Raw genomic sequence first — 23,336 nt, forward strand, 5'->3', positions numbered from 1 at the left:
TTCAAGATCGTGATGAGCGAGGCTAACTTTGAACATAGTATTTTTGGTAATTTACCTTTTGCTTATATTGAAATTATTTTTTAAAACTAAATAAAACGATATATGAAAAATCTTGCATGTCTGCTTTTTTATTTTTTTATTTTTTTTTTTTTTTTTATCAAAATCACTCACGTGTACGTTATAGTGTCATTTTTTTTAGTTTGAAGTAAAGTCGAAATTTTGAGTTTGAGAAAAGGCGAAATTTTGCGTTTGAGAAAAGTCGAAATTTCGAGTTTTTTAAAAAATCAAAATTTTGAATTTTTACTTAGTCGTAATTCAAAAATTTGAGAAGGTCAAAAATTCGAGATTAAGTCAAAATTTCGACTTTGAAAAATATTTCATTACAAATTTTATGTTTACTATGTCCCTAATACGCTTTCGTAAGAAATACTTTGAAAAAACAAGGGTTCATGCTTTTTATTAGATATATATACTATTGGGAGTAAAAAACCAGCGAATTGATCATTTGATAATAAAAAAAAAATGTTTGGACTTTAACGGTGCTTTTTTGTGGACTTTAGCGGAACTTTTTATTGTGGACTTTAACGGCGTTTTCTTGTGGACTTTAGCGGAGGTCATTTTGTGGACTTTAGCGGAAAGTTTGTGGACTTTAGCGGCGTTGTGGACTTTAGCGGAAAATTGTTGTGGACTTTAGCGGTGTTGTGGACTTTAGAGGAATTGTGGGCTTTAACGGTGCCACAGCCCACGTCCACTTGTATTTTTGTCCATCTAATGAGTTAAGCCTTTTTCAACTGATTTTTAAAGTTCGTTCTTATGTTGTACTGTTATACCACTGTTCCAGGTTAGGGGGGGGGGACCCCGCTAACATGTTTAACCCCGCCACATTATCTATGTATGTGCCTGTCCCAAGTCCGGAGCCTGTAATTCAGTAGTTATCGTTTGATTATGTGTTACATATTTGTGTTTCGTTCATTTTTTATATAAATAAGGTCGTTAGTTTTTTCGTTTGAATTGTTTTACATTGTCATATCTGGGCCTTCGGTAGCTGACTATGCGGTATGGGCTTTGTTCATTGTTGAAGGCCGTATGGTGACCTATAGTTGTTAATGTCTGTGTCATTTTGGTCTCTTGTGGACAGTTGTCTCATTGACAATCATACCACATCTTCTTTTTATATTTGTACTCGCTGCAAAACAGGAGAAAAGCTCGCGTTCGTTAAGCTTTGCTTTTCGTCCTGTTTTTAAAGCTCGTCCAAATATTTTTTTTTTCATTTTCCGACAATATACATATTTATTGTATATGGGCTTACAATACTATTATATATGGATTACAGTCTTATTTTATCCTAGTTCTTGTGCTAATTCAAAGAGTATTTGTTCTTTTGCTAAACGTTCATTGGCAAATATCTCATGAATAATCAAGATATTAAGTTTGATTAAAATAATGGAAACCAATTTATCACGTTCTAGTATATATATATGTATAATATCACACCTTCATTAACATGATGTACTTTGAACATGTTTGTATTTAAATAGACGATATTGATTATTTATAAAAAGAATCATTGATGTTTGAAAAATCGTTTAAATGGCAAGGTCGTAGAACTGAACAACGATTGTAAACATCCGGTTATAGAATATTTACCTGCATGGAATGAGTTTATCTGAATATGTACTAAATTGGTCAGTATATTTTTTGTCATTATTTTATTGTTTGTGTAAAATACATGTTATTAATACACCGTGCATGCCAATCATTTTATGACAGAAATCGTATACGTCAATATTATTTATTTATACAAACTTATAAAGTGTTTTACTACTATTTACATACGTTTCTGTAAGCAAACATTGCGAAATACACATCTTGACAAGACAAGATTCGTTCAGCAATGATTTCTTTTGATTTTCTAGAGTGTGTGGTTAAGTATCCAGTGGCAAATATTTGAGCCTAAGTTGAGCATTTACATCTTTGACTTAGTAATCCAACGATATTTTGTTATTTTTTGTTTGCTTCTTTGTTAAAATTAAAATGAAACGAAAATCGCTAATAAAATTATTTTAAATTGTCATGTTGGATTGTAAAGAAGTATATAATTTGATGTTTGAAGAAAAAAATCAAATACGAGAAAATAAGGTTTGATATGTCATGAATTTTAAACCTAAAACAAACTTGTCAGTGTTTAAAAGCATATATAATTACATTAGCATGCACTAGGTACTTTCACCATTGCATTATACACATCTTTGATAACAAGACAAGACATACATGTACAAGACCAACAAAACATGATGTAAAGATAGCAATGCACACGTTCAATAGGTTTTGATATATTTGATAATATTACTCTCAGTATTATTATAATGATAAGCGGGGTACGGGTTTCTGATAAAACAACAAGTGGGATCTGCCCCCCCCCCCCCCCCAAAAAAAAAGCATACTCCCTTTAAAGAATATATTCTAGTCTGCAAGGCTATAAAGCGTTAATGAATTAGAACAAAGTAATACAACTTGGCATTAAATGATTCAGAAGACATTTATGATTTAAAGATAATAATAAAAAAGTTATTTCTTTAAAATTGATTAATTCGAAATAAAATTCTCTAGCCAGCCTTAGAATGTTCATGCTTTTTTGGTAGTTCCTGCCTTACCTTTTAATGTCTTATTACTCACGCTGATGGCTAAGTCTTTCACTCGCAGCTGACTACCAATTGATGGCTTAAGACACAGTGGTAATTAAGTGTCTACAGAAAACTTGGCATCAATAGCATTCAACTGGTGTCAATTATGTAGGTTTTCAAACTTTTAAGGAATTTATTCATTTTGATATACATATAAAACAAACCATCTAATGTTCAATTACTAGTCAAAGTTCATTCTTATTGAGACATTGACATCATATAAAATGATCTCGGGACTAATATTTGATAAGAAAAATGCAACCTGCTTGGCATGTATACAGAAATTAGGGCATGCCCGGACGTTACACACGATATTGCGTCTGAAATGGTAACGTAAAGTTTTACGTTTTACGATGATTAATGATTATTAGGGATATGTTTTTATTTCGCTTGTAATTTTTGTTTTGCAAATCAATATGGATACTTCTTAATGTATAGTTGTACTGAATATAAATGAAACATTTCCCACTGAAAGTATTAAAGTAAGCAACAAACAACAAAATATATCGTATTTGCGTAATGCATAAGTCTATATGAAATGATAAGATATATACGGTATGATGAGTACCAATGAGACAACTCTCTACTAGAGACCAATTGACATAAAACGTAGATCCGAAAAGGAAGAAGATATATATTTGCATTAATTAAAAAAGTTTGACGGGAAGTACAAGTTAGACGGGTTTTGTCATAAAACTCACTTTCTTTCTTTAAAAACGGAACGATTAAATCAAGAAATGAAAGGATTGTCAGAAATAAAAAAGGTTAGTTATATTCATCTCATATGTTTATAAGCTTTGTATGATAAGGAGAGGTATATAGCCACGCGTCAGGCCCAATCTTATTTTCCCTTTCAAGTTTTCTATACATATGAATCTTGTTGTAAAGAAATTAAAAAAATCGCAGTTTTACGTTTCCCGAATTTGAATATTTGAAAAAAGATGATTTTTTATCCTATCGTTATACATAACCTTTTCACAACTTAAGAACCTCATCTAAACGAACAACCCCAGGCATTTTTTTTTATACTTTATGGTCTTATGGTTCTGATATTTTCTGACTATGAAGAAAATTCTATCAGAGGAAATATATGCAGATGATTCACCATATATAAATAGCGTCCCGAATCGACAACGTTGAAAACGTATGAAAATTGTGGACAAACTTGCAAGACATTTCATTTCTTTGAAAACGAAGTCATTTTGACTACGCAAATTATCAAAAAGTATGTAGCTGTTATGTAAAGTTAAATTACAATTACGGAAAAGCACTATTTAGCATGTAACATATCAGAAATTTCAATAAATAACGTCGCAAATGACAGTTTATTTGTAAAAGGCGGCGAAATCCGACATTGGACATCTTGCAAGACATTTGCCAGAAGCCGTTGCATTTATATGAGGTGTGAGTGCTGCAAAAATTCAATTTTGATTTGGTCCATCTATGTACTTTTATGAGCATAATTAACACAAACGAAATATCATATAATCTTATATTTTAAAACCTATAAATTTTGATAGCTTAACATTTACCTAAATCTGACCAAAATGAAAACCATTTGTTTTTGCCAAAATATAGCGTTGGTCGTTACAAGAACGCATATTCAGTAATATTGTAATACTAGAAGTCGCGTACGGTGTTGGTGTTAGTTTTGGTAACGTTATTTTGACGTTATTTTTTCATGCATTGTATAAATAACGTCGTACTTTTTTTTTTTTATTTCGTGCAGCTCAATTATACAGCATAATTTATATGAGCGGTTTGCTTGACTTGCTACGCATAGAACCGAAATGCAAAAACGGCACATATTTTTTTTTTAAGTACAGTTAAATTAAAACGGAAAAATAATATTCATTTACATTACTATCCCCTTGGAACAAAGATATTTTCTCTTTCTTTTGATTGAAACAGGATATTTAAAAAAAAAGTTTAAACCACGGTCTTTTCTACTGTTTTTTTCTTTTAGTTTAAACATATTTATTTATAGTGGATTGGGAAACAAGTTATTACAACTTATATTAATCCGTTTCCACTTTGAGGGTGCGAATGCTTCCTTGTAGCCTTAGCCTGCTCTTTTCGAAATCTAAAAGGGTGACTTTTATGTGCAAGAGATATTGCTCTCTCTTAATAAAACACGGGTCAGTCATTTATCGCCCCCTTCCGACGGACTATCATTGTTTCACAAGACCATCATACTTGCAAATGGTGCATGTCAAGGGCTTATTCTTTTATCCGCTTTTGATAATTTCCGAAAATAAAATTTTTATTAGTTGAATCGTTTGTTTCATCGCCTGTATTAAATGGTAAAAGAATCAACAGTTGAAAGCAAATTCAAATTAACCACAATAAAATTAATTTAATAAAATTTGCCAATTTTATAATCAAAAAGAAATTTAATCTCAACTATGAACAAGAAAACAGATGGGCGCAGATAATTTTAGCGCAAAACTACTAGGGGACATTTTAGCGCAGACATTAGAGCCCATTTTAACGCAGGATTAATCCGTTCAGCTGTATTTTCGATAGCCCATTTTAGCGAAAACTTTCCTAGTTGAATAATACTAAAACCTTAATGCTGGTAATATTAAAGTTGTATGTATATATATGTTCACTTTGGTTTATCTTGGAAATAAAAGTAGTTCTATAGTTGTCACTCAGCTATTTACGTTTTTCTTGATACTATCATCAAATTGCAAACTCAGTACAACATATATAAAAATACAATGTATAGGCGAATGTGCACCACAATCTAGACAAGATAAAGAGAAAAAATCAGTTCCTACTGCAACTTTATCAACAGTATTGTACTGATTGTGCATGGGTTTTCTCTTCCAGATCTCGCGCATGGGTCTTTGTTTTTTAATGAAAAGTGTGCAAACAAAATAAATATTGAAACAAATATATAAAGAAAAATGCAAGGATGAACTTAAGGATGTTTTATTAATCCTTGTATGTGCCCATCGAAATTGATAAAGAAGCATGCCAGCATTTTTTTTTATCCTTTCATGTTCCTATGCCCCTAGAAACACACTATCCGTTCTTTCTGATTTGAAAATGTGCAATATAAATTGATCCTTTTTCTATTTTAATCGTTCGTTCTAAGACACCAGGTCCCATGTTCTGAATAGAGAACATTCAAACTAGTCCCCCAAACTGCCTCAAATAATAGATAAAAAGGGAAGGAGAGGATTTCAGAAACATTAAACCTGTTAAGAAAGTTTTGAATAAGCATTCAATGACATATTTGTCGCTGGACGTCAGATAAACAATGAATCAGTACACAAAAAAAAATGCGCCAATTTGGGTTACGCAATGTTTCAACCAATCTCATTATTATAATTAAATCATACTATTGGTAGAAAAATTCACAATTTGTTAAATCAAATTGACAATTTGTTATTTCTAATTGATAATTTGTTATATCAAATTGATAATCTGTTATCTCAAATTGATAATTTGTTATACCAAATTGATAATCTGTTATATCAAATTTATAATTTGTTATATCAAATTCATAATTTGTTATATCAAATTCATAATTTGTTATATCAAATTCATAATCTGTTATATCAAATTCATAATTCGTTATATATAATTGGAAAAAGTTAATTAGCATGGCACGTAAAGGCTTCCACAATTTTCGACGTTAGGCACTACATGTCAAGTTTTACAGAACGTAACGTCAAAACAAGTAAAAAAGCATGGTGTGACATTATGACTAGACAAAAGTAGTCGCTGACTGTGTCGTTAATACTTCCGACATGTGATCGAAAATGGGTTAAAAAAAATCCCTGAACAGTAGATTTTAATGTTATATAGTATTTTTTGTGCTATTATAATTTCAAATTTTCCCCCATCCAAAACTGTATAATATGACTTATCATACTTGTAACAAAAATGTAAAAAACGGCGTTTTGTGACATTTTGACTAGACAAAAACAAAAAGATCGCGTTTATTTTTTTTTCAATATTTTCTCTTAAAACTTCGACACAATTTTTTTTCATACACTTAAAAAAAAAGTTTTCACGTTTGAATAAAATTTCATATCGTAGAAAAGACTGCAACTGCCTATTACTTTTCATAAGACACTTTACAAATACGCCAAAACGTCAGAAAACTGCGAGTGTGACATTTCAACGGATTTAATAAAATGAACAATTTAGGACATAATTTAAACAATACTTACTAATTGAAGACATAAAAAGTTATATATTAATTGTATAATTTTGACACAGGAAGGGTGGATATGTAAATTGTGGTTTGGATCTGCAGCATTCGTTCGAATTTTAAAGAGCTCCAAAAAATATGCGAGATTTGGGTTTTGTGACAGAAATACAAATTTCAAAAAATCATTAATTCTGCCACGATCTTTTGAAATGTTGTAACACAACTTTTTATTTTTTCCCTTATTATATACGGAATAAAAAGATATATCATTCTCGGAATAATCTATTTGAATTAACTTTAAAAATCACTCTTAACTTCACCCCTATCCATATTTTTTTTCAATTTTCGGCTTGACCACAAAACAAAGTGAACTTTTCGTCCTGGTCAGACGCGTCCAGTTAACTATGACGTCATAAATAAAACATACACCATTAACACTTAAGCCTACTCTTGCTAGGAGTACAACTTTTTTTTAATAAAGTTATTGACCAAGCAAGTCGGTATATGGAATTTAATCTGCACAGCACGAGATGACCCAATAACCCGAACGACGTAGGAGTTCGGGTTATTGGGTCATCTCGTGCTGTGCAGATTAAATTTCATATACCGATTTGATTGGCCAATAACTGTTTTAACACATGACGCAATCAATTTACGTGAACGTTCTAGAACTGTTGACGTCATTTCGCAATCCACGGATCCTATGAAAGTTTCTTGTAGGGTAAAGCAAGGCGAAAATACGACTTTGGTAAGTTTCAAATTAATATTTTTTTTATATTTAGACTCATTCTAAAATTGCGATTTAATGATATATTGTTTTTGTCGTTTCCGTTTAATTTATTCCCAATCTGTATTTAATTGGTGACGATTAAGACTTTCACAAACTGAACTTTCAAATCGGTGTATGAATAAAAAAAAACTGCAAGGGTTATTGAGTTTAAATTAGAATAATTGCTTTTGAATTTCTTTCCCTTAATGATGTGCTAAGAGAAAAAAAGGACAGAGGAAGATAGTATATACCTAAATTTAAAATGTTAATAAAACAGAAAATACGTTTCTCTTTCAAAACCTTTTACTCCCCGCAATCCCCCCCTTCCCAATTTCTTTTTATCTTCTGTATTACTTTTTAAGACACGTCCATCTAAATGAAGTCTGATTGATCTCCAGCTAATCCCCCTGTTTTAAAACAAACTTAAATATGGTCCTCATTAAATTCGATCCAAAAATAGTTCCTTTATATTCGGATATTCAAAAAGTCGTTATAAATTCCATTGAGTCTGAAACTAATCTTAATCAGATTGGTTTCTTTATATTCGGATATTCTTAGATACAATTCTTTTTGGGCAGAAATTAACAAAAACTGTTTTAACTTTCTTTTTAACTTTAAACACTGATTTAGATTGACGTTGTACACAAAACATAATAAAATAGTTTATGTCCCAGCTTAGATAAAAAAAAATGAAGGAATGAGAAACCTTTCTTTTTCCTATTTTGAAACTACGATGTTTGTACGAAGTTTAACTTTGTCGTAATTTCAAGGCAGATGGCGGATTCGGGGGTGGGGGCGAAGAGGTCGTTAACCTTGGATTTGACAAAGTATCGTGTTTTAGCTTCAAATCGTCAATATTATCTTTAGTCTCGCTACACTCGGGGATTTTTTTTTAATTTGATAGAATAACGCCCCTTTCAAAATCCAAGAACCGCCCCTAAAGGTAAAAATAGATTTGAACTGTGCAGTTTATCTGAGATAGTTAATGCACACCTTAGCTGTGCATTATCTAGATTATACCACAGAAAGAACAAAGAGATTTTACTCTTGCCATGTGTTAAGTTTAAAAATTGACAAGAATAACTTCAAAGCAACGCTGATCATATGTCGCGGTGTTACTTGTCTACACGCTCAAAATCAGTGTTATTAGGGATCATTCGAGTAACAAGATTAATAAAAGTATTGATTTTAAGGCATATTCCATTTCTACTTTTAATTACGCACATTTTGATATATACATTTATATAGTTATCAATTCCGAAACTTCTAACAAATGCAATAAAGGCAAACTGGAAAGCAAAACCCGTATTATCACCAACACCGTACGCGACGTCGTTATATATAAAGCATATCATTCATTCGAATTTTCGCGGATATAACACTGTTTTGAAGAACACAAACACCCCTTGTAAGGTTATTATGTGTATAGTCAGTTACTATTGTTAAATATGATTAAACAATTTGTAGTATTTTTCGGAATAGTACTTACCTGTCTAGTCTATGGATATAAGTTTATATAACTTAACTGTTTCGATTTTATAGAAAAACTGTTTATTAGTGTGGACTGATTGATCACCCGACATTCGAATTAAGATAATGCATCTGTTTGCACTTTTCTATAACCACCTTCGTCCTTTACAAATTAATTTGACACTGTAAATTACATTCAACTTTACAGATAACAAGGGCCATACTGAACAGTTCATCAGATATAGAAAGCGTAGCTATTAACTTGAATATTATACAATTTACATGTCTTCACTTTAATATTTTTCTATAGCTTATTCATGCATTGTCTATACACCTGACAATGTTTAAATGAGGCATTGCACACAAACAAACCCAACTTAGCCTTTCTGAAAATTAGAAGTGGTATATATCGGACAAAGATGGAGGCCAAACGATTGAAGGCGAAACTTGCCATGGTAACTCACCTCCCTGCAGGAAATGACGTAATCATTAGCTACGATCCGGAAGACCGAAATTACGTCATTAAAATCAGAGGTAAAGCATTAATTTCAGTTCTTTTACCTTGATTTTCACGAATTGTCTTTCTGAGTAATTCGTCGTTTCAGAATATAATGCATTCTGGGTTATATTTCCAAAAGTGTACACCAAAACGTTGTTATTGGTTTAAAACGTGATAAACAATGGAAATTCAACCAATGACGTAACATTATTTCCATTTTGGTGTACGAACAATGAGATTATCCATAGTCCTCTAGATTCTGAAAAGGCGAACTGGTATGCATGATTGCAAGGGAAAAGTTTTGGAAAAGTTACCAGTTTTTTAATTACTTGTGATTACAGTATTTCCTTAAAGGAGACGATATTTTAATGTCGTGGGTCGGCGATTCTGTCAGTCAGACTCCCCCAATACAATACAGCCTTCATGAGCAAGAGTGCTAAACAACCATAAATCAATCAAATAAAAATGAATGTAAACTATCATAGAAACTTAGTTATTGAATGTACAATTTCTCTATCTTATGAATTCGGATAAAATATTTAAGTTCATTTAATTAAGATTTTTGTGTACTGAATATAAAGTTCGTGTATTGAAATATTAAACTTACAAACACAGCTGTATTTGTGATATGCTTAATGTATGTGTGAATTAATAAACAGAAAGGTCATATATTCCATTTAAAAACTTGAATTACGAAAAAGGAAAGGAATGGCCATGAATATACGTAATATACAAATCATAACACATTTCTTTCCCCATTGTCCTTATACGCAGGACAACTAGATTACATTTAACATATAAATCATTTCCTACCAGAACATTCGTATCTTAACATGTATGATTTGATTTTGTAAATCAGACAAACTCAAAGAAGCAGGAATTGACGTCTGGGTGGAAACTTATGATTTGGGAGGAGGAGCGAACGTCTTCAGCAAGGTTGGTCAGGCTGTCGTGGATGCAAAGGTTGGTTTTATTTTATTTTGTTAATGTAATTATTATTTCTTATGTTACACAGGTTATGTTGCAGTATATAGAGAATCCGATAAGTGAAGATTCTCATGATTAACATATTCATTGAATGTCTCCCTTTTCAAAGTCATGAATCAAACTAATTTTGGTAGCGAAATTGAAAACTTACGAAAAAGAGCATCTACATTGTACATTGCAGTAATGTAACAATGTTTTATTATTATATTTTATCAAAACTCCATTCATACTTGCAGGTGCAAAAATTCCTCTAATAAAAATACGCTGAATTCAACTAAATGTTTTATGTAAAAACTCCTTGCAGTTTCTGAATTTTCAATTTGTCTCCCTTTTTTTAGATATTTTTTTATCTGATCAGTACAGATTCTGTGAAATCAAAGTTATGTCAGGATCAATTGGCTCTCGCCTACGTCTCGAAGAAATCGATTCTACCTGTAGCAATAGACGACGAAGATGATGTTTCCAAAATTATGGACAACGGCATGTAAGATGTTACACCAAACCGTGTTTATGCTACATATATAGATTCTATCATAATTTTAATAGAAGGATAGTCCTTTTTGTCTAATTATATAATTCATTGTTTACCTTAAAATCTTAATAGATTAATATCCTTTATCGCAACGTGCTATTTGAATTTAGATACTTTTTTAAACTTAATGTATGTACTTTTCATTTTTAATTTAAAAAATGTTCTAAGTGAAATACCAGCATCACTAGACTGTGTAAAAATAAGATATACTGTTTAAAACTGCAGTATAATCAGTTCAGTCATGTACTATATATATTCCACATGTTTTTGGTTTTTTTCCATGCCGTTTCTCTTTGCTATATCTCGATCCGTATATTTTACTGATTATAGTACTATTATTTCAGGCGATTACAACTTGCTGGATTTGAATGGTCGTTCTTAGATCGTGAAATAATTGAGGATGGCTTACCTAGCTTGGTTGCTCGTATCAAAGATATGTTAGCGGACTATGATTCATCAAATCGAGGTAGTAAAGTTACATGTACATGTATATCTTGTCACATTGTTTATTTCGAAGGACAACATTTTATTTTTGGTGGTTTTATTCTCCGGCGTCGGCGTTAACTAACTACTTAAGAGTCATTCTCTGTAAGCATCAAAAAATTTCAAAGAAAATGATAAATGCATACTCCTGGATTTCCTTTATTTTAATATCATGGGAACAAGTTACTCTAAACAAGCTTTATATTTTAGATGGTGGAAGACCTGAATGTTTCATACTTTGTATATAGATGCCTTGTGTTACGAAGTTTTTGTCGGTCACATGACTATTGTCCTTGACCTCATTTTCAAAAAAGTGAAAAAAACTTAAGATTGTTTCTATGTTTATTTCTCTCTTCATGTGAGTAATAAGAAAAATATATTCGGTATGTGCGTACCTTGCAAGGTTCGCATGCCCGTCACACAGTTTTCACTTCACCTAGACCTAGTTTCATGAATCAGTGAACAAGGTTTAGTTTTGGTGATTGAGTCAATATCTCAGATGTTTATAAGCAATATTTAGTGTATATTTAGTGTATAGAAAGATTGTAAGCTGTATATGTCCAACTTGCAGGTGTCATCTGGCCTTGACCTCATTTTCAAAGTTTTGGTCTTTTTTTCTAATAGTATATGCAATATGTCTACTATATTTTGTAAATATATATGGACATATTTTATGACGTACATGTCAATCTCGCAGGTTTTATTTGACATTGATCTCATTTTCACGGTTCATTGCTCAGTGTTAAGTTTTTGTGATTTGATCTATTAGGTCAACTATATTTAGTTTATCATATACTTAGAATAAATAACATATGATTTTTACCGTATGATAATAGCATTAAATTAAAGTATCTTCCATATTTTTCGAATTGGTGCTTAGCGGGCTGATATGAAATGTTTATCACATGCTTCGATTGTTATCACATGCTTTTCCGTAACGTTATCACATGGCATTCCGATGATACTCGGCAAATTCCGGAAAATACACATCAATGCTACGATTTCAGTGAAAAACTTTACAAAGTAGTGTGCAAAACAATTATTTGAATACTGGAAAGTAAATTATGTAAATTGTGTAAAATAATGAAATAAAAAAAAACAAAGTTATTAAATAATTGCATTTTTAAAGTTTTTCTGAAACATAATTTAGAAAGTTACTTTAAAAAAAAAGTCATATAAAAGTATATTGTTGAATTATTTTTTTGTCGCTTCGTCCATATCAACATGAGTTTTTTCTCTGTTGATACATTTAATATGAAATTTTTCTATCATATGCCTATATAATACATGCAATATGAAAAATGCCATGTAATAATCTGATAGTATTGAATGATTGTGAGGTGTACATGTATTTCTCCTTCGGTTTATATGAACATGACCTCATTTTCTTGGATAATGTCAAGTTTATGTGATAGTTGTAATGAAGCTTTACATTTAGTACTATCAACATAATATCAATGGTTAGTGAAGAAGGCGAGACATTTCAGCGTGTAAACTCTTTTTTTTTCTAAAAACTACTTCTAAATTGCCGATAATAAATTCCTTGAAAAATTTAATGTTACACTGTTAAACGTCCTAATCATCAACTTGAAGACTTTTCTATCATATGAGCAAACATTTGCTGTATTGCAAATTCAAGATAGATGATAGTATATATGGTTCTGCAATATTGGAATGTCAGTTCAGTGAAAAACTCTTTGTTAATCGTACTTTGGTTATTTTTTAGACGAAGAAACAAAAAAGAAAACCGAAGAAAAGAAACGGTACCTCAGATCAGCTAAATCAAGGTCAAGGATCAAAGCATCCAGAATTCATCTGCAAGACGGGAAGGCATATTGGACCAATACATTTGGAGCAGTCGCAAATATGTCCTGGGAAAGGTGAATTCTGACAAACATATTGAAACATTTTACACATCTACATGGTCTTCATTTGAACTTGTACTCTCTTTTGCTTTTACAATGATTATGGGTTTTTATTATTATTTGAAGGTATATTTCATTTCTTTCAATCGTTTAGGCTCGATTTTTGTTTTCATATAGAAAGTGCAGTCAGTTTTATAATACATATTTTCTTAATTTTTATATGTATGATATTTTCAGTTGAGTATTATAAACATGCATTCGGGAAGGGTTGTCACCTTCAAACCTGCTTAACCCCGCCACAGTGTTTGTGTTCCTGTCCCAAATCAGAAGCCTGTAGTTCAGTGGTTGTCGTTGGTTCATGTGTGTCATTTTTAGTCCTTGTTTAAACAAAGTGTTATTAAAAAGAGAGTTAGATTTCTCAATTGTATTGGTTCATATTTTTCATAATGGTGCTTTTTATGGCCGATTTACGGTATTTTTTTCTCATTATTGAAGGCTATACGGTTACTTATAATTGTTTACATACATTTCATTTGAACTTTGGTGGATAGTTGTCTCATTTGAAATACCACACCTCCTTATTTCTATATTCAATACGACATCTTTGTGGAGCCTTCGACTTTAGTCGAAAAAGCGAGACTAAGCGATCCTACATTCCGTCGTCGGCGTCGTCGACGGCGGCGGCTGCGGTGGCGTCCACAAATATTCACTCTGTGGTTAAAGTTTTTGAAATTTTTAATAACTCTCTTAAACCATGCTGGATTTCTACCAAACTTAGACTGTCACAGAAGCTTGTTTATGATCATAAGAAAGTATCCAGAAATAAATTTTGTAAAAATAAAATTCCATTTTTTCCGTATTTTATTTATAAATGGACTTAGTTTTTCTGCGAGGAAACATTACATTCACTCTGTAGTTAAATATTTTAAAATTTTAATCACTTTCATAAACTATACTTGATTTGTACCAAACTTGGACAGAAGCTTGTTTATGATCATAAGATACATTGTTGTATCAAGAAGAACATTTTGTAAAAATAAATTTTCTGTATTTTATTTATAAATGGACTTAGTTTTTTGTCAGAAACAAAATATTCACTCTGTGGTTTAAGTTTTTAAAACTTTAATTTATAATGTTCTTAAACTATCCTGGATTTCTACTAAACTTGGACAAAAGCTTGTTTCTGATCATAAGATATTATTCAGAAGTAAATTTTGAAGAAAAAAAAAATCCACTTTTTCCGTATTTTACTTGTAAATGGACTTAGTTTTTCTTCCAGTTAACATTACATACAGTCTGCAGTTAAAGTTTATAAAACATTTATTAGATTCATAAACTATCCTGGATTTTTACCAAACTTGGAAGCTTCTTTCAATCAAAAGACAGTATCGAGAAGGACATTTTTATTGATGTTTTTCCTCATTTTTGTCGAGTCTGCGATTAACAGCAAAAGTAGGCGAGACACTGGGTTCCGCGGAACCCTTACGATTTTTTTTTATTTATTGTTCAATTATTTTTAAAAAAATAACAGAGAACATGACTTTTTGTAATTATATGAAAATTAATAATATATATTAAAATCAGGATGTTTATTTTTTGTGTAGATTTAAGGCAAAACTGTTAGAGGATTTCAAACTGGACTTCGAGCAGACATTTGGAGAAGAGGATACCGAATGGCTACTAGCTATCTTACACAGAGAGTTGATGGTTGAACATGCTGAAAACGTATCTTTTGAGAATTTCATTGGTAATATAATTTGAACTGTTTGATTATTAGATCATACATTTAATTATGAATAACATACAATACTATCTTAAAGTAATGCATTTGGTTCCTGTTAAGGTAGCACAATACAAAGATTTTTTACTCCAATCACTAACCTTTGTAATGCTGTAACTTTCTTATGAATGCATAGAAAATAATAAAAGAGGTATATATAGATAGATAAAAGATTAGTCTTTTAAATGAATGCAATATTTTTATTATGCAATCATTATGTAATCAATTATTATGTAATTATTGGCAACATCTGGTTAAGTTCACTTGAATGAATTTAGCTCTACCATCTCTTTAACTATACAGAAAATTTTAACGAAATCTTAATCAACACATCATGGGCTTCAAAAGGGTGTCTCAGATTGCCTCTATGGTATTCCATTCTCTCATAAATCTCTAACTAGTGTAACCATCCTAACCACATAAAAGACGATAGTGTTTAATTAGGTGTAAAATTTGTTCTATACATTCTATCTAAAATCTGAGACACCCTTTTGTAGATAATGGCCATAGGAACAACATATAATAAAATCAACCCTCTAGGGATACCTATGCAGAAGCTAATTTCATTTGAAAGTGGAAATTTGGTGAAAAATAGTTTAGACACAGTTAACATTATAATTGGTTACATAATTATTGTATAATACTAACATTGCATTAATTTGAAAGAGTAATCTGTTAGCTATCCAAAACTACCACTTTTATAAAATTTCAAGCATTATTAAGAAAGTTACAGCATTTTATAAACTTGGGAGTTGGAGTTATAAAATCTTTGTATTGTGCTACCTTAAAGGGCTAATTTTAGTATCATTTGTATAATAGACATTACAAGAACTTCAACTGTTATATTGAGGTGTTACAGTTCCCCTATTTTATATGAAATTTTCCATCGAGCAGCCAAATATAATATGCTTTGAAGTTCTTATCTTATTGGTTGTTAACATGACTTGTGTACTTGTATCATCTGCAACTGTTTCAGATTTTTGAATGGCATTTCGTGCTTTATACAGTACCTTTAATTTTAAGCCGACTTTACTTCGTTATTTTTTTATGTTATATAAACATTAAAGTTTGATATTCCTGTTGTATTTGATACACTATCACAATGTACGGAGCCATATTTGTATATTTTTTTGGTGGAAATTCGTAAGTTCATTTGGCAATTACCTAACTTGAATGAAGAACAAATAGGGCATTCATCACGACTCGGCCGATTCCGTACCGCCATAAGAAGAGACGCGGATTCACCCGAGGACTGCCGATTGGTCTCTATGATAATCGTCTCCTGTTTATACAGAGGTATCCCCACGTGCGATTCCAATTTCATGATAGTTGTAATATATTTAGCATACATTGTAAACTTTACAAATCAGACACTTATTTTCCGTGTTTGAAGACTAGAGAACGCAGTATAATACCTTTCATGTGAGAAAAATGGTTTCGGTCAACCAATGGACGAGGATGACAAAAAAATAAATAATTTGTTGATAATATTTGTTGTTGTTTTTTTCAGCATTCTGTACAATCGATGAAAAAGTCTTGCCTGTATGGTCCAGGATTCAAGAACAAGCCAGAGAAAGTTACGCAATGAGAGAAGTTTTTGATATGGATTCTAGCGTGAGAGTTGATGCTATAGAAAATCTTGGTAGGTGTAAAAGTTGATATATGATATATCTATACATATCTCCATGTATATATATATGTCCATGCAACATGTATACCATGGAAATTTATGGCACACCACCATTTCAAAATGTAAAATTTCTTTGAATGATATCAAAATTTTAGAAGCACTATATGGTCTTTGATACTGAAACCAACAGACAGTCCGCATTTGTTACCAGACGTCACATCATATAAATGTGTGCTTCTCACAGAATGAAAAAGAGGCTACATTTTCTGTTTACTGTAGCCTTCTATTAAAAATATTTACATTCAAAATATATTTTGGTACTTTGCCTGCAAATAGAAACGTTATTGCAGTATTACATTGTTAATTACATCAATAATTTTACCAGGAAAATTCAAAAGTCTGACAGTGATTGGTGCCTTGAGAGATTTATTGACAGATAAAGACGCAAACGTTCAGGCTGTGGCTATCATCTCATTGGCTAGGACTAATTCCACAGACATAGAAACTATTGTAGCTCTACGGAAATGTTTGAGAATGAAAGACAGGGTCGTACGGGAAGCAGCATGTCTTGCTTTAGGCCATCTTGGTGTAGAAGCTGTTATTGAAGAGCTAGTAAACCTTTGGTAAGTGCTTAAAACATAACAAGACCCCCCCCCCCCTCTCCTCCTTTTCCCCTTTGTCTCATTATGTGTGTTTCTTCCCAGTCCCAGATCTGCAGCCTGTAATTTATTGGTTGTCATCTTTTGCTGTTTATCATAATTGTTTTTCATTTATTGTTAATACATATATATATACATTTGTAATTAAGGCTGTTTTTTTTTCTCTTTGAGATTTTTCGTTACATTTATCAATCATGTCAGGTTTTTTTTTTATAGTTTGCTATGCGGTTACGGTCTGGTTTCCGTAACTAGAGTTTTTTTATGAGACGAGATAGTAAGTCTTGTTCACAACCCCCTAACCTAGATCGAATGCCGACCTAGGCTTACGAGCAAAGATCTTCAAAGGAAGAGATGGCATTGGATTGGCCATGTATTGAGGAACAGAAATGAGGATATCACCAAGATTGCTTTGCGATGGACACCTGATAGTAGACGAAAAAGATGGAGGCCAAAAGAGACCTGGCGCAGAAAGGTACAATCAGAGATGAAAGACATTGGGATAACCTGGAAGGAGATCGAGAAGAAGGAAAAAGACAGGCAAATGTGACGAGTACTGGTTGAGGCATTATGTGCTGACAGGCACGAAGAGGATGAGTTGAGTTGATGCGGTTACGGATTTTGTACGTTTTTTGAAGGCAATACGGGGATATATGGACGGCGTGCACAAAGATGACGGCAACTGTGAAATGCGCTTTTTTAATAGTTTTATACAACCGTGTTTAAAATATTTTTGAATAAGAATAAAAATAGATTTTTTTTTATGATAAAATGATGAATGCATGCTATAAAAATCCACATTGCTAGTAAGGTAAATTAAAATTCAATCTATAAAGCATGAAACGGACATATAGAATAACGGCAAAAGTACAGTGTAACTTGTAACATTGAATAAGCATACTAGTAGATAAGTTTGTTTGACCTAAAAATCATACAAAATCAACATATTTTCCTGCATTTCCGCATCTATTATATTATTATATTTCTTGCATCACACGAAATTCATCGCAAAAAAAAATAATCAAAAACGATCATGGTAGATAAGTTTGGAATGATCTTCGTTATGTGTAAGAAGTAGTAATTAGGTAGGACTAATAATAGAAATGGAAGAATCGGCAAGAAAAAATATGTAATACATTGTAGCAATCTATTTATTTTCAAAATAACTTGGTATTCCAGAGGTTTAAAATAATATGCAAAATATAAATGATTTGATAGGCCATTCCGAACACCTGAATTTGTTTTCAATGTCCAGCTATTATGTTACAATCTAAAGAAATGACGTTTTAACGCTATTTTCTGAAAAGAGTCACGACATAGTCGCTATTCATTTCCATTTCACTGCTCGTAGCATATATTTATTTATATTTCCAGAATGTGCATTTGCTGCACATTTCTGTTCGAAAGAAAAAAGAAATATGTTGAACGTAAATATTTATAGTTTTGTGATAAACTAAGTGTCCAGTGTTTTTGTTACGCGATTGTTTTCTTGGGTAAAATGCCGACGTCGTAAATGGTTTTAGTAATTTGAAGACGTTACGTTTGTGGACTGAGCTTTGTGCACGCCGTGTCGGTTGTTAACTTCTGTCATTTGTTTTCTGGTGGAGATTTCGTCGGAAATCATACCTACTTTTCTTTAAAATAATTATTTATTTTGAGCGTTTGTTTGTTTAAATTGTAATAAAAATGAACCAAAATGCATTCAATTGTTTTTAAACGCGATGTATTTTCCAATTTAATTAAAACAGACCTGTCGAGCAATTTCTAATTAAAAGCAACAAGTTTCGAAACGGGTTTCCATAAGTGTGATCTTTAAACCAATGTATAAAGTCAGTTGGTTTTTAATTTCCGTCGAAATTTTAAAAATCTTACATATCATAAGTTTAACCTTATATTTTCGTGAATATTTAAAACCTTAAAACCCCAGTCCCACTAGTCCACGATCGCACTACGATCTGTGAAAAAATGAAAATTTTGACGATCGTTGTGCGATCGTACAGATCGCAGTACGGTAGTGGTGAGGTCATCATTATCGTGATGAGCGTGACTAACTTTGAACATGTTCAAATCATTCATGTTGCGGTCGTGGCGACATCAGGTCGTAATAAAAGCGTAGTGTGAGCGCAGTAAGGTCATGGTAAGATCTCAAAGGTCGCTGTACCATCGCAGCTACAGCATAGCGAAAGCGCGATTCTTGTCGTCGGGAAGACGGCGCTACGATATCATGGCGACTTTACTATGACCCCATTATACGACCATCTCGTTCTTACCGCGACCCAAACACGCTTCCACTACGACTATACCACTTTTATACCACGCTGTTCAAGACTATAGTACGATTTTAGCACACCCATGTCGTCCTCATGACGCTATTCTAACGACGACCGGACTACGTTCATACCACGATCATCATGCTCATTGTCATTGTCATATAAAAATTTTAAAAGCTCTCTAGCTTTTATTTATCTGTATGTAATTTGGACCTCTTGTCCTTAATCTCCAACTGCTCAATCATTCTTGACACATTTGTGTCATTCCTACTATCGTTCACTAAAGCATCGCCATTTGATCTTAATGGACCAGCAATAAGTTGTGATTCAGGTTGGATTGGTCGGTTCGACATATATCTTTTAGGTCATGATCCGTTACTATCAGATCTCCTTCTGCCTGTACCTCTACCCTTACCCTTATGTAGGTTTAGGTTGCATGACTGCGTTGTTTCCCAGAAACTCTACATATCAATGAGAAATAGATGGAATGATACAGTATTTATATGGAACACGATGTTGACGTTATTGCATGGAGCGTGGTATGATCGTAGTATGGCCGTGGTAAGAGTGTGCTATAATGGCAGTAGAATCGTGGTTAGATCGTGTTGCAATCGGATTATTAGTGGTATGGTGGTAGTCGGGGCGTAATGAGCGTAGAATGATCGTGATTATCGTAGTGAGGTCTCAGAATAAGCGTGCTGAGAACGTGGTGTTATCGTGGCGGGATAGTTGTATCATATTTCATATATATTCACGTTCTGACTACGACTAAAGCACGAGTTATCCGATTGCAATAAGACTTTACTTTAACTCAGGTGTGCATCATGTAAAATGTTCGCCTTGAAAAGGGGGTCAATGTTTTACCGCTATCGACAGTTACATCCCCATTCAATTTCTATGAACCCTGGATCAACTCTTGGTCGTTTTGTTGGTTAAAAAAAAGCCTTAAAATTTTAGATACTGTACGTATAAATAGCATTGATCATCCGCAATAATATGAAATATAAAATAAAATTCTGACATACAATTTTACATCGATTAATACTTATAATTTGAAAGTTGCTTTAAGTGGTGGTTTTATTATAAGTTGATCACGGTTAGGATTATTCTTCACAAAACTTGAGCTCAATTCTCTTTGCGTATCCATATACAGATAATAAATTGATATTCCAATATGACATTAGACACATGTGGAGATGATTTTTGATTTATTTTATGTGTTGATGTTATAGATATAGGATTAATCTGCCTATTGTCACTTCCATAAAAGGAATATATAATACTAAATCACAACTTATTTATTCTGTTTATGTCGTTGCATTTTTGAAATCGTGTGAACAATAACTTATTGCAAAGGTATTTTTAGCTGCCTTGTCTACCAAGTTTTAATAAGAACAAATAGGCCGTTTTAGTTCTAATCATCCACAGAGTGTTTTTCCTCAATTACATGTATATGCATATCCACTTTGTTAAATTAAAAAAAAATCAGATGTCTGTCTCTAGTTAAAATATGAGTTAAAATCATATGCATATCGCGATGATATAATGCTTCGTAATGTCTTCCCATACAATAAAGCAATGTTTGGAGAAAAATATTGAAAAATATGATAAGCGATCATTTTTTTATCATAAATTGGTAAATTAAAGTAAACGTGAACTAAACTCGTTCGAAACACTAGCAAAGTAACACACGTAAAAGATGTCAAAAAGGTAATCATACTAGTACGATCTTCAAATGATCAGCAAGTTTTATATATTTGTCTTTCGTTATCAACCACGATGTTTGTGCTTTTATAAAAACTTATCAATATTGATGAACATTTGTAATATTCCGATAACTAAACGACCGTCTGGACTTCAACATTGTCAGCACTGTCCCTTAAAATTACAGATTCAAATCTTATTTCTCGAACTCTATGTTTATTGTTAGTATTACACTAGATCTTTTGTGTCGCTTACTATTCTGTTTTATTTTAATACGTTTCATGTTTTCACTTTTCTTTTAATGATTGTAGGCGAAACGACATTATATCCAATGTTCGAGAGGCTGCCCTTGTGGCGTTAAACAAGATTGGAGGACCAAAGGCAAACGAAGCTATCAGAGTAACGGAAGTGCTCGAGAAGGAGATCCGAAGCATGAGATCAGCGTGATTGTCTATTATGGTTCCCTGCTTGTAGAATCAGATAGCTTTAGTACAGTACCAATATTGCCAAGGTTATGTGGACCACATCGGTTGAAGGACGGGTTGACCATTCAACACATATTTCATATTTATATTATTATTTATTTAAGTATTAAATATAAATGTATAAGCGTCAAGTATTTCTTTGTCACCGAGGACGAGACAGAGTGTTCATTCATACTTTCCAAGACAGAAGGTATTAATGATCGATTCTTTAAATACGAACACCCAGATCCATATGATCATCTCTAAAGGTTTTCATTTGATAAAGGTCAAATTTAGTAATGTAAGATGCCTTTCTTTATAAATTTCGTGATGTTAGAGTCCATTCTATATAAATTTTGTGATGTAAGAGTCCCTTCAAAATCTTTATATATGATTATTACGTCATTCTTGTAACTCATTAGTTATGCTGGTTGTTTTTTTTTTTTAAATTGTTGGAACAACTCTAATTTTTAGGTCTTTCCACCTTTCCGTGGAAAGACCTATTGAATTTGTTCTGATTATTATTAGGTCTTTCCACTTTTCCGTGGAAAGACCTATTGAATTTGTTCTGATTATTAAGTCTTTCCACTTTTCTGTGGAAAGACTTATTGTTTTTGTTCTGATTATTAGGTCTTTCACCTTTCGGATGAAAGACCTATTGTTTTTGTTCTGATTATTAGGTCTTTCCACCTTTCCGTGGAAAGACCTATTGAATTTGTTCTGATTATTATTATTATTAAGTCTTTCCACTTTTCTGTGGAAAGACTTATTGTTTTTGTTCTGATTATTAGGTCTTTCCACTTTTCTGTGGAAAGACCTATTGTTTTTCTTCTGATTATTTTTTTTTTTTTCTTCCGCCTAATTTTGTTCTTGCGATAAACATTTGTTTCGCAATATGTCGCTTAGATATTTTGTATATGATATCGAACAGTTTATGCGCTTTTGAAATTTACCCTGCGTAAACGAATACTTTTCTTTGTAGGAGTTATCTCCCCAAACACTGTTTTCCTTGTTATCGCATCTCCTTCGCAACCGTTAAAGATTATGACAAATTTATTTTACAAAATTGCTCGTTATATCCTTCGCATGATTTGTTCTATTTTGACCGAAGCAATAGGACCGCTCCATATGAGAGTTATTTCCCCTTATGCATCTGATATAAGTGATATGAATTTCTATCTTATAAACCATAAGTGATAGAGACCTAGGATCTTTTGATTTGAGGTCCTTGGTCCCAAAAAATGAAAATTAGGTCAAGGTCAAAGGTCAAGGTCATATTCTAATTTTTGAATTTGGCTTATTTTCACTTATATCCAAAGACTGTATAAGATATCAACAAATTATTTTTACTAAATTGTTAGTTGCGACATGTCGT

The 23,336-nt window shown here is 32.1% G+C and overlaps 1 protein-coding gene across 1 annotated transcript; it reads left to right on the top strand.

Moving 5' to 3' along the window:
- The first annotated feature begins 1,579 nt into the window (after nucleotides 1–1,579).
- LOC139528206 (uncharacterized) lies at nucleotides 1,580–22,106 on the top strand. Its single transcript, XM_071324086.1, has 10 exons — nucleotides 1,580–1,685; nucleotides 9,402–9,625; nucleotides 10,450–10,553; nucleotides 10,916–11,061; nucleotides 11,454–11,575; nucleotides 13,319–13,472; nucleotides 15,062–15,204; nucleotides 16,748–16,879; nucleotides 17,253–17,490; nucleotides 21,809–22,106. The coding sequence occupies exons 2-10, from the start codon at nucleotides 9,511–9,513 to the stop codon at nucleotides 21,942–21,944; spliced, it is 1,290 nt and encodes a 429-aa protein (XP_071180187.1). The 5' UTR covers nucleotides 1,580–1,685; nucleotides 9,402–9,510; the 3' UTR covers nucleotides 21,945–22,106.
- The last annotated feature ends 1,230 nt before the right edge of the window (nucleotides 22,107–23,336 follow it).

The sequence above is a fragment of the Mytilus edulis genome, chromosome 6 (assembly GCF_963676685.1).
Source record: "Mytilus edulis chromosome 6, xbMytEdul2.2, whole genome shotgun sequence".
In the NCBI taxonomy this organism is placed as follows: domain Eukaryota; kingdom Metazoa; phylum Mollusca; class Bivalvia; order Mytilida; family Mytilidae; genus Mytilus; species Mytilus edulis.